Source organism: Mytilus trossulus, chromosome 1, assembly GCF_036588685.1.
Source record: "Mytilus trossulus isolate FHL-02 chromosome 1, PNRI_Mtr1.1.1.hap1, whole genome shotgun sequence".
Classification (NCBI taxonomy): domain Eukaryota; kingdom Metazoa; phylum Mollusca; class Bivalvia; order Mytilida; family Mytilidae; genus Mytilus; species Mytilus trossulus.
Window position 1 is genome coordinate 99,457,541 of NC_086373.1, and position 13,523 is coordinate 99,471,063.

Genomic DNA, 13,523 nt, shown 5'->3' on the forward strand with positions numbered 1-13,523 from the left:
GAATAAACTCGGGGTTTCAATTAAAATTTCAAGACCTTGACGTTTTTGGAGACCATCTTATGACTAAGGCAATATATTCATGAAGTATATAAATGAATTAAAACAATATCCTTCGTTATGTTTATTTTTCTATATATTTTCTATTTCAGTGTTTCATAAGTAAACATATACATATACAAGAATAAACCCTGAAATAAAATAGTGTTCACGCTTAAAAAAGATATAAATATATAATATATCACAATCACAAACAGAAGTTACTACCAGTATTTGATCTACATCAAAGCTCTTATTACACAAACTCATAAAAAAGTTACTATGTTATCTACATAAAAGCTACTTTTAGCATAAAAAAGTTACTATGTTATCTACATAAAAGCTACTTTTAGCATGAAAAAGTTGCTAAACATTTTATAACAGCTAAGTCTAACTACTTTAGACACCACACAAGAATCCACTGGTAAACCAAAATTCCCCAGTCCTTAGCCTTAGACCACAACCCAGACACCCTCCTAAACATCAATGACCTCAAATCTGAAGGATGGAGACAGATCACGAGCAGAGTGTTGACAGATCAGATCTTCAACCTGTTCCTGGGATATGTCTTAATGCGATTGTACCTACTGAAACCCCTCTCACAATCAACTGAAGATAAAGCAGAAACAAGACAGATGGAAAATCATTCAAGACAATTTTCATCCTGTGCAGATTTTTAAAAAATAAAGTCTAGTACAGTATCTTTTTTTTTATATCTTTTCCATAAAACAAACAGTGTTAAAATCTTTATGTTGTAAATGGTAAACAAATAGAAAGTAGGTAAGTTATTTAATTTCCTTACCTTTTTTTTTACTATTTGCAAAGGGTCTCAACAACTAAACATTAAAAGAAGAAAGGAGAGATAAAATTGTACTTAGTATTATAAGAATCCTATATCTAAAAAATCATCTCAAGGAAAGATGTTAGACAAAGCTCTTGAAAAGAAAGGCGAAAGATATCAAAGCGATATTTCAACTCATAAATAGAGAAAAGAAAACTGACAATGCATAGGCAATAAAAGGAAAAACATATTAAAAAATAAATATAAAGCAACACAAACCCGACCAGAAGTTGCAAGAAACTATTAGTATTTATGTTTAAAAGTTGTTGAAAAAATACAATTGATGCATAAATTAACTGTTGACAAAACTTTGAATTCTTGAAAAACTTCGGCTTTTATACATCAGGAATAGATTATATTAGCTGCATTTGTCAAAACTTTTAGTAATTTGGTCCTCAATGCTCTTCAAATTCGTACTTTATTTGACTTTTTTGTTTAACGTTTTTGAATTCGAGCATAACTGATGAGTCTTTTGTTGACGGAAAACGCGTCTTTCGTAAATACAAAATTTAAATCCTGATATCGACGATGACTTTATTTATACATATAATCCCTGATTACTAATAATCTCTGATTAAGCTTATTTCTATTAACATACATCATTACATGATTTTTTCTATTTCAATCATTTTTAATGTTTAAAAAATTCATAATTTATTCGTTTCAGACGAATACACATTGTAAATAACGTATGAAATAATAATGAAAGGATTTTTTAATGCATGGATTTCAAAAGAGGCAATTAATATTTGTCATTAGAAAAAAATGTCATTCTTGCGTGGATTTTATATCAGAAATATTTACATAAAACAACAAATATACAAAATAGTTGCTATTAGCACGGATTTTTAAAATAAATTGTCAAAAGAAATGGAGTGGTTTGTCAATGACGAAGACGACGAAGCAGCTAAGTCTTTGCTCGCACAACAAACATGTAGAGAAAAAGAACATGACGAAGATCTTACTGATTTACACGAATGGGACATACAACTTAATGCCGACACAGAAACATTGATTGCATCTTCACGTTCCTGTGCTTCAAATAACGACTCACCTGGTAGCGATACCTTAGACGGGAGAGATATTGCGGAGGATTCATTGTCAAATAAATTGTTAGATTGCTGTTGTGGTGGTAGACGCTGGAAGTATGCTAATGCATTTGATAAAACAGAATATCCATTACTTTTCCGTGGCAAACATCTTATAGGAACCATCATAGGTATCATTCTTTATTATTACGATATAATATCGGATATTTATCTTGCTGAAGAATACTTTCGCTTAAAAAGATGGGAAGCATTTGGCTTTACAGCGTCATTTATTTTGTTCCCACTTTTGATAATGAATTCGATAAACATTAGTTGGTACATTCGCGACTTCATTGCAGAAAGGAGAAAAAAATTTGAAGTCACGAATTTTCCAGTTTGGTTTTTGCGAATTTTCTGTTCGATGCCTTTGCTTTCCGGACCTGTTGCAAGGTAAGCAAACTATAGATAGTATGCATGCACTGCATGAGTCCAAATAATTATGACGTCTTCTAGAAAAAATTAAAATAGCCTTTCCAGTGGAAGGCGTCCCAGAATAGAAATTAAAATAGCCTTGCAAGACGTCATTATTATTTGTACTAGCACTCTATCAAATTGTTTGATCTTTCTGTACGGCGAGTAATGACAATTTTTATAAAGTATGATAAAATTTTGAATTACTGTAAATAAAGTGCTACGTCTGTAGCACGAAGAATATTACATTTGCTTTATCAATTCAATAAAACAACTTGTGAACACAATATATATTAGCAAATAACTATACCAACACCTTTCTTGGTGTTTCTTATATATGGGTACATATATTGCACGAAAGAGTGGCAATAGCGACAATCGAACAGACATTGACATATCGCTTGTTAATTAACATACAAACTTAATGCATATGGAAAAAAGAACATTATTTTCTTCTAAAGTGTTTGTACACAGATTATTTCAATGTACCAAATAGCATTTAAAATGCAAATGGTAAATATTGATTGATTGTTGGTTGCTTAACGTCCAGTGGAAAATATGTCATGCATGTTCAGGACGAAAATGGTAAAGAATAAAGTACATGTAAAGCAAATTTTACAAAGTTTTTTTATTTAGTCGCCTGGGTTGTATTGATTCGTATAGTTACCACGCCAATTACGACATTAACGATGAGGTTTAATATTTTTTCTTTATGATAAAATCCGACACTGGCTGATATACAAGTAATTGAAATTCTTCCAAAGAATATTTTTCGTTTATCTGATAAAACATTAATTCTAAATCTGTTTATTTTATGTGTTATTCTATAGAAACATCGAGTACATGTATCATGGAATTAAAAGCAGATCTGCGAAAGCCAGCCAACTTGACACCAGATACCATTACAGACAAATGATTTATGAAGATACAGATGCTGCCATGTTAACAATGTTTGAAGCTTTTCTAGAATCTGCTCCACAACTCATACTACAGATGTATATAATACTGACGGATACACATGATGACTCAATACTCTTGCGTAAATTAATTTTAAACTTTCTGTTTTATTTGAAGATAGTTAAGTAGTTTATGGTATTTTTCTTTGCTGCTTACTTTTTTCTTTGTGCTACATTTTTTTAATATTGAAATATTCTTGATAGAAATTGGGCAATTTATCATTCGAAAACAGCGAAAAAGAAAATTAATGTGTTAATAGCAGAAGCACATACTGAAGAGTTGAAAACGCTGATAAATTTGACAGATCTCTACAAATTGGCAAACTTAATTATGTAAAACTAGTATCAGGTCATGTTTTTATTTTCAAGATGTTTTACAAAACAAATGATATGACAATCTTGCTTAAGTGTTGAATAAAAAATTGCTTGAATTTTATAAAACATTCTGTTTTTATTGTCCTGTATTGTAGGTATTGTTCAAGGAATTGCTATTTTTGGATCCTGGATTAGTGTGTCAGGTTCATTAGTATCATACCAGAATGCTCTACGAGCCTCCCATAGTAGTAGAGACAGTGATGTTTCAGCACGTGGCACCATTTTATATTACCTTTGGCGAACATGTGAAGTTGGACCAAGAATGATAGTCTTCGCAGTATTTGCAGCACAGTTCAAGTATTATACGTTATTGGCTGTTATCATACCGCACTGGATAATAATGTCTGTATGGGTTGCATATCAGAAGCCTGACGTTTACACAAAAAGATTCGAAAAAATTATATTTAATATTGTCTTGGGATATATTTTGATACTTTCATATCAGAGTGTTCAACAAGGCCGTACACGTTATAAGTTATTATTATATTATTTCATTACATATATGGAAAACTTAGTAATGATAGCCGCTTGGGCTCATTTTACAGATCACAGAGAAGACTGGTATTACTATCCTATAATAGGGTTTGTTATATGTAATATGATGGTACACAGTATAGCTCTTCTATTATATTACAAGAGGTACCGTCCCAGAAACCATTATATTATTTCTTGTCTTAACCATAGAAAAGACGATTAAAACATACAACTCTTCTTAGTTACCAATACTCAATAAAACAATTGTACACAAAAAAAAACCATTATATCCCTGTTGTAATATTACAAGGTGTACCATCCCCGAAACCATTATATTATTTGTTAACAATATCCAGTTGTACTTGGAACGCAAAATGTTTGTCGATATTCCAAATGTTATCGGTTGAAAGTGTCAATAAATAAGCAGTTTATATTGGTGAAAAATAAATTTGTCATCCCTTTATTTTTGTCATTTATTTCATTGTTGTTTTTATCCAAGTACTTTCATATGGTAAAAGTTTCAGATAATGTATGAACCATTATATTTTAAAAGTTGAATAGTTCATCATGTTCATCATGTTGAATCCCCATTGTTACTCATAATGTTCAGAATCTTCAATAATCTAAGAGCTGCACTCGTTTTAATTCTGAACATTCCAGGACCAGTAAACATTTTTTTTAATCTTTATTTAAATATTCAGCATTTATATAGATAGATATATTACATATTACATAAAAACTGGTTTAAAGTATAGTGACATATCACCAGTTACAATAAATAGATCAAAACAATTTTGTCTTTAAAACCAAGATCATAGTATCTTTAGTCTTTAATCGAACAGTTTAATCGTATTTACTCTATTATATTCCTGTATGCTGGTGCATATTCTGAACGCAATTCTTTGTTCCTTTCAATTGGTAAAACGGTAACAAAAACGAATCACGAATCTTCAAAATGGTAAAAAATAGTTATCAAAGGTACGAGGACTATAATTTTATACGCAAGACGCGCTTTTCGCCTACACAAGACTCATCAATGACGCTTAAATCAAAATAGCCAAACAAGTACAAAGCTGAAAAGCATTGAGGAGCCAAAATTTCCAAATGTTTTGCGAAAAATTCAAAGTTTTGTAACCGGAAATTTAAAAAGACCATATGTAAACCCCGAAGTGCTGACTACTGGGCTGGTGATACCCTCGGGGACGAAACGTCCACCAACAGTGACATCGACCCAGTGGTGTAAATAGTTATCAAAGGTACCAGGATTATAATTTTATACACAAGACGCGTGTTTCGTCTACACAAGACTCATCAGTAACACTCAAATCAAAATAGCTGTAAAGCCAAACAAGTACAAAGTTGAAGAGCATTGAGGACCCAAAATTCCAAAAAGTTGTGCCAAATACGGATAAGGTAATCTATTCTTGGATAACGAAAATCCTTAGTTTTTCGAAAAATGAAAGTTTTGTAACAAGAAATTTATAAAAATGACCATATAATTGATATTCATGTCAACACCGAAGTGCTGACTACTGGGCTGGTGATACCTTCGGGGACGAAACTTCCACCAGTTTATTATATTTGATACAATTAATTATTTATTTAATGTATGTAGGATCTACTCTTAACAATATTTTATATGCAATTAATCTTAATTGATCTTAATTGTTCTATACTTAAAACTTGTCTCCTTCAATTTAAAAAGCAGTATATTTAAAATTAACCTCCGGTTATATGTCTAGCAAAGTTAAAAAAAAATGTCATAAAGTTTAGACAGCTGTCAACCTATGTTATAGCAGCTTTACTTATATCAAGCTTTTTTGGCACAAACTAGTACCATAGTTACTTTTAATTAAGATCTAAATTAATATATATATAATGTTATTTAAATACATCGTTATATGTATTTTAAGTTGTATATCGTTTTATATTTTACAAAAAGTTTGGAAAATGTAAATAAACATATTTGAAACATGATTTGGCAATTTCAAAATAAGAACTTAAAGAAGATTTTTGTTTATGTAACTTGTAGTTTTGGCCTGGTTTGGACCATAATTATATTTGGACATTCTAATTTCTGTTAATAATTCATAAATTGTTTCGTTATCCTGTTGGATTTTTTTACGTTATCCTGGTTCACTTTTTTGTCCTGATTATTTTTTGGTAATCCTGTTTACTGCAGTCAATTAAGGGTTACTAGGACATTCAGGTATTAGTGTATTAACTGATCAAGCCGCTATGAAATTAATAGCGAGTTTCTTGATATTTTAGGCGCATCTTTGATTTAGATTTAAAATAATTTGTTCTTTTAATTTTATTTTGATAAAAAAAAATTTAGATAAAGTAAATTTTACGGACGCCATCACGAGTTGGATGACCGTTATGGAATAACCGTTTCACAAATGATATCGGATATGTTCCTTACGTCGTAACTACAATCTCCTTCCCTTTCATGAATTTGACCTACCGAATTAGACTATTTACCGGATTTGTAATCACATAAGCAACACGACGGGTGCCGCATGTGGAGCAGGATCTGCTTACCCTTCCGGAGCACCTGAGATCACCCCTAGTTTTTGGTGGGGTTCGTGTTGTTTATTCTTTAGTTTTCTATGTTGTGTCATGTGTACTATTGTTTTTCTGTTTGGCTTTTTCATTTTTAGCCATGGCGTTGTCAATTTGTTTTTGATTTACGAGTTTGAATGTCCCTTTGATATCTTTCGTCCCTCTCTTCTTTTACTAATGTTTTAATTCAAAGGTTTAATTTAACAGCTATTATTAATTTATTGTAATTATTATATGATATTTAATCAGAATTTTATGAAGTATTTTCTTGTTGTTTTCAGTTTATTTTGACTTTAAAATTGTTCATTCAAGTTATATTGTAATTACTTTAATTTATTGTTTATTAAAATGAATATCGAGTTTTTTTTTATATTCTAGTATGGTTTTCTTTCCTTTTGTTGTTTCCGGCTCCAACCGTAAGCCTCCACCTGGATTGTGCCACAGACCCTTACAACTGTAAGGTTGCATAACATCGAAAATACCAACACAATATATCTACACATCCCAATCTTCAAAATCAATTATTATTTTTTGTAACAAATATCGTGGTTTCCCTTCTATTTATACGTGCACCTACATGTCACTGTCTTTCCACCTACAATATGGTGAGGTTAATGGTCGCACATTCTTAAATTTTGAAACTGATATTACTTAAAAAACGCACAGTATTGTATATTTACTTACATGAAACAAACTGAGATGCGGTGTTCAGTATGAAGGTGAGACTGGACGATATTTATCTGAACACCTTTATCGTTTTAATAGACCCCATTCATCCAAAATATCATTTATCAACAATTTAAGAAACACAATCATCCTTTTATATATTTAACAGTTCAACCTTAAGATGTAGTTAATAAGCAACCTGTGATATCTCATTCAAAATTTGTACGACCTCTCGGTCTTAAGGACAATATCATGGGAATTAGTAATATATCTAGAACAGATTCTGTTACAATTATGGATATAGTTTCAAAAACAGTTCGTAAAAAGCGTTCTCATGGGAATAGAATAAATCGCATAAAAAAGGTCGTAATAACAATACAAATATTTCGGACCTAATTTCTATTTCAAAAAACAACGGTAGACATTATGTATTAACTCAGGTCAGTTCTTTGCCTGTTAATGAATTACATTAAATTTTAGAGGAATGCAACATGCATATTATTATTCTAAATTGTTCCCTTGTCACCACCTTATGGTGTTTATACATCTCAACTTGTTCGATTCGCTCGTGTATGAAACAACGTATTTGATTTCAACAACAAAAATCTCAGTACGTATTACTGTAAAATAATTACACCAGGGTTTTCCATATCACAAACTAGTCAAAACATTAACTTAATTTTATCATCGGTACAAGGACATCTTTCGTAAATATAAATCAAAATGCAGACATCTTTAAAATATGTTCATGTATTTCACATCCAATATTTTATGGAAATATTATTTACAAAGCACAAACATGTCGGCATTCAAACCTATACTGTGTTAAATCTTTCTTGAAAAAATATCAATTACCAAACAAAGTGTACACTTACAAAATTAAAACAACTTTAAAAGAGGGACGAAAGATACCAAAGGGACAGTCAAACTCATAAATCTAAAACAAAATAACAACGCCATGGCTAAAAATGAAAAAGACAAACAGACAAGCAATAGTACACATGACACACCATAGAAAACTAAAGAATAAAAACACGAACCCCACCAAAAAATAGGGATGATCTCGTACCAATACCTTACAAAATTAACTTTTTTTCTTTTTCGTCTGAAATTATTCTCAACTGGATAATGCCTATACTATTGCTGTTTAAAAAAAAAATTGCATTATATGCATGTAAAGTCAGACAAGATAGTTTTGTCTGTATTACATGGGTTAGTGTCTACCAATTACGTATCGGTATTGCTAAAGATATTTACATAAAGAGGGAACATATGTTTATTTTACTTGTGTTAGAAAGATATGAAGACTTGTTCTCCAAAGAAAATTCTTCATTGCCTATGAAAATTCATTTTCACCTCTTTAATGTGTGTATTTGACCCTTTTTAATTCTCATTTACCTCTACAGATGACCTGAAGGTTATACTGATGTTATACTTGTTATTCCTGTGGGATTTTGTCTGATGTTTGGTCCGTTTCTGTGTGTGTTACATTTTAGTGTTGTGTCGTTGTTCTCCTCTTATATTTAATGCGTTTCACTCGGTTTTAGTTTGTTACCCCGATTTTGTTTTTTGTCCATGGATTTATGTGTTTTGAACAGCGGTATACTACTGTTGTCTTTATTTATACAATTCTTTGTAGTCTCTAAAAAATCGATAATTAAAACGCTTTACATAACATATAATTTTAAAAATTAATTTAAAAAACCAACGACTATAATTATATTTACAATTTGATTTTAACAGGATGTTTAATCATACATGTATAACTAGCCAAACATGACCTAGATAGATATCCCACCAATTTGCGGTGTGGAGTACATTTAATTTCTTGTAGTATGACGAACACTGCTTTAATTTCTCGGAATGATTTAAAAGAATAACTTCACTGGATTAATATCATAAAAATAGGCTTGCATGGCTATATTTCTAAGAAATAAGACGGTTTTCTAAAAAGAAAAGTTAAGAAAAGGTGTAGAGCATATAATAAGAATGGCAAAGGCATATCCAAAAATTGGAACCAAAAAGTTTCCTTACACCAGAAGAGTGCAATATGAGAAAGATGAGACATTTGACGAAGTTGACGGTAAAGACCTTAAACTTACAAGTGTTGATAAGACGATAACCTCTAATCAGACGAAAGACAAATACCATGCAGAAGGTTGTCAGGATGAAGGTGATGCTCGCCATATTAATAAGAATACAAATTTTAAAGTTGCCCCTTCTAGACGTACTGGGGATGAATTTCTTGACATTAGCAGATCTCACGATGACGATGAACTTGATGGACGATATTCAATTTTAGATGACGATACAAATGTAGACACTAAGAAAAATGTGTCAGGATTTGATAAAGCAACAAGTGTTGCGTTGACATGCTGCTGTGGAAATAATTGTTGGAAAACTAATGTATATTTTAACACTGAAGAATATCCTTTTTTGTTCCGTGGACTAGATTTAATTGCAACAGTTTTATCAACGGTCTTCTTCCTATATGATGTGATATCAGATGTAGTTCTGGCTGAAGAATATTACCGTCTACAAAGATGGATTTCATTCGCATTCACAGCATCACTCATCTTCTTTCCTCATCTTGTCATGAATATGATCAATATATCCTGGTATTATCGCGACTATATGGCAGAAAAGAAGAAGGAAAAGACAACACATGGTTGGAAATGGTTTTTACGAGTAGTACTTTCCTTACCATTCATGCTTGGTCCTATTGTAAGGTAAGCATTCATAATGTAAACGCTTCTGTGTTTTTGTTTTATAAGCACCACACTCTCTGCACGTTAAGAATATATCAAGATCCATGGATGGTATGTTGGAAGTAAAAAGGGTTTCTCCTATTTAAAATATCTCTTTTTCATTAGCAATCTAAATTTCCCGTCCTCATTTTAAATAAATAAAAAAAACATTGAATAAACTAGTAATTTTATTCTTATTGTTTTTTCTTTGAATAAGTGTGTGACATTGGTAAAGCTTTTTGCTCGAAATATCTATATTCTTCTATTGCCTTACGCAACTGAACTTTATATATTGACACATCGCATTCTTTATTTTGTTCTATTATTTTTCAGTTAGAATACATTTCTATACCCAATAACTTCTTTGAGCTATTTGACGTTTTCTTTTGATACTTTTCAAATCTTCGTTATGCTTGCATAATGAAATGTAAATAGAAGTAAATAACGTTTTGTATTCATTGTAGAAATGTTGAATACATCTATTATGGCTGTAAAAGTAGATCTGCATCATTGTCGGACGGTAGAAGAAGTTATTTCTATCAAAATGTTTTATACGAAGATGCAGATGCTGCGATGTTAAGGATGTTTGAAGCTTTCCTAGAATCTGCTCCACAACTTGTTCTGCAATTATACATAATTATGACAGAAACACAGAACGACAACCTACTGATGCGTAAGAACATATTAATTTTATGTTTTAGTTCAGTAAGGTTTTAAGCAATTTTTTAGTTAAACATATTTTATTGTTCAAAATGACAAAAGGATCAGATACAAGTTTTACAAACAATTTGTTTATTGCACTGATTTTTTTTTCATTGAATATATCGTGCATTTGACAAATTGTATCTGTATAGGAAATTGACATATGATGTGAAAAATATTGGCAGATGTGTTTCACAATTAATTGAACAAAATTATGTTCAAACTTAAATGTCAAACAAGTAGATAACTTATATTTTAAAAACACTTTCTAAAAAAAAAGATGTGATATTATTGCCAATGAGATAACTGTCCACAAGAGACCAAAATGACACAGTCATTAACAACTATAGGTCACCGTACGGCCTTCATCAATGAGCAAAGCCCATCCCGTATAATCAGCTATAAAAGGTTCAGATAAGGCAATGCTAAACCCTTTTAACGAGAAAACAAACGCCCTTATTCATATAAAAAATGAAATCGTTTTCATACGAAACCTTTAGTGTGTGTGTGGTTAATACAGGATGTGAAAAACTTTTCTGATAACCGACAAAAAAAATTTCAATGATAAGATGTAATGTAGTTCTATATGAAATAATATGTCTTTACTGTTATTTCATGATTTCATAATATTTTGTAGAAATTGTTCGAGTAGCAGCCATGTTTGGATCTTGGGTCGGAGTCTCCTGGACGTTGGTGTCCTATCATAAGGCCCTCAGAGCCTCACATAATATAAAGGAACAGGGAATATCTGCCTGTGGTGTGATTTTCTACTATATATGGAGAGCTTGTGAAGTTGCACCTAGAACGATAGTGTTAGCATTATTTGCAGCTCAGTTCGGTTTTCAAATACTAGTAGTACCTATAGGTCTTCATTGGGTTGCTATGTCAATTTGGCTAGGATGTCAAAAGCAGGAAATGATGAATAAAACTTCTAGAGAGAAATGGATATTTAATATTGTTTTCGGATATGTTTTGATATTTTGTTTCCAAAATGTGCAAAAGGGTAAAACTCGATACAGAGCCATGTTTTATTACTTTGTAACATTTTCAGAAAACATTATCATGTTGATACTGTGGGCATATTTTACACAACATAAAAGTGAATGGTTTTATCTTGCTGCTATTGGTACTGTCCCTTTGTTCATGGTTATTCAGATTATTGTCCAGTTATTGTATTATAAATTAATTCATCCAAGTCATAAAGAAATTGTATTATGTCAAACCAATAGACCATCTAAACGATCATTAAATGAATGATTAAAACATATTTATTGGTTATGCAATTATTGTATTCCTGCTAAGAATATGATATAAGAATTAAATAAATAAAACAATAATCCCCAACATAATTAGTTTCCTAATTAGCATTGTCATTGTTAGGCTAGATATTTCAATGAATACACTTTGTATTTTTCTAATCACAGCATAAATGAATGAATTTGTAAAGTCTGTTCTATATTTACTTCAGTTAGTTACTCTCCAAAATCACCTGAGATCACCCCTGTTTTGGTTCGGTGGGTATTTGTCATTCTATTGTCTTCTTAGTAATGATTTGTAAAATGTTTCAAATTCGTTTTTCTTTTTCTGCTTTTCTATCACTTGTGATTTATATAGTTGTCCTTTCGTTTTTGTCTTCTTCTTACCTACATTGGTAACTAATCATTGTATAAATGATCAAATCGTAATCGTATCTTTATAAATTATGTACCCATCTTTTGAGCTTAGGTCTATTTAAGAATATGTTTTAGTGATACATTGGAATATCTTTTAATGATGCCTTTATCAAATAATCTGTCAGATAGAAGACAAGTGTGTTGTATGACATTAATAAAAGGACCGCTATTGAATTACGGGGCAGTGACGCTGCGATGATCGACCAATGCATAATAAAAGCTGAAGAACTGGTGATAGTATAATTTTAAAAGTAAAATCACAAAAATACTGAACTCTGAGGGAAATTAAAAACGGAAAGTCCCTAATCAAATTGCAAAATCAAAAGCTTTAACACATCAAACGATTGTAATATCAGTCTTCCTCTCATTGAAACTGATCTAAAGATAAGTTAAATTTTAAAGTCATAGGGTGGAAAGAAAATTTAAATTAAAGAACAATTCGTTTCCTATCAATTGATATTAAAAAAACTAGTTTTAGATTATAATTAATCTTATTCAATACAAACCATGTTTCTTGACTTTGCAGGATGATCACGGATTTCGTTATCTGTTTATTTTTCATAAACTGTTGAAGATGAAAAATAAAGTTTGAAATGAAAAATAAAAACACATGCATCGTACGAATAGAATAGAATATCTGTTATTTCCAAAAGAGGTACCCTCAAGGGGCATAGTACATATACATTTATATATACATTTATGACAATATATAGTTACAAACAAATACAAATACAATAAAGCAGAACAACAAAACAGTATGCTTTAAAAAGTTAGACATTATAAATATTGCTTACAGTATCCCAGTGTACGTATTCACAGTGGGTGAATTTCTAATTTTTTTAAATGCATTTTTACCTTATTTCAGTTTTATTTAGGGCTATAAATGTATATTATTAGTTAGACAATATGATCAAATGCAAACGTAAGAACATAGGGGATCAATGAACTCAACTATTACGTATGCGTATACTGCAATACAGATAGCTAAG

At 30.9% G+C, this 13,523-nt stretch overlaps 1 protein-coding gene across 1 annotated transcript; it reads left to right on the plus strand.

Moving 5' to 3' along the window:
- Positions 1-1,551: 1,551 nt before the first annotated feature.
- On the plus strand, positions 1,552-12,465 carry LOC134705216 (uncharacterized). The gene is made up of 6 exons (XM_063563982.1): positions 1,552-2,355; positions 3,207-3,415; positions 3,803-4,401; positions 9,372-10,141; positions 10,624-10,832; positions 11,499-12,465. The coding sequence occupies exons 1-6, from the start codon at positions 1,748-1,750 to the stop codon at positions 12,116-12,118; spliced, it is 3,015 nt and encodes a 1,004-aa protein (XP_063420052.1). The 5' UTR covers positions 1,552-1,747; the 3' UTR covers positions 12,119-12,465.
- Positions 12,466-13,523: the final 1,058 nt, after the last annotated feature.

Coding starts and splice junctions, on each gene's coding strand:
- LOC134705216 (XM_063563982.1), top strand. CDS start 1,748: ATGGAGTGGTTTGTCAATGACGAAGACGACGAAGCAGCTAAGTCTTTG. Junction 3,416..3,802: donor TGATGACTCAATACTCTTGC/GTAAATTAATTT, acceptor CCTGTATTGTAG/GTATTGTTCAAGGAATTGCT. Junction 10,833..11,498: donor GAACGACAACCTACTGATGC/GTAAGAACATAT, acceptor AATATTTTGTAG/AAATTGTTCGAGTAGCAGCC.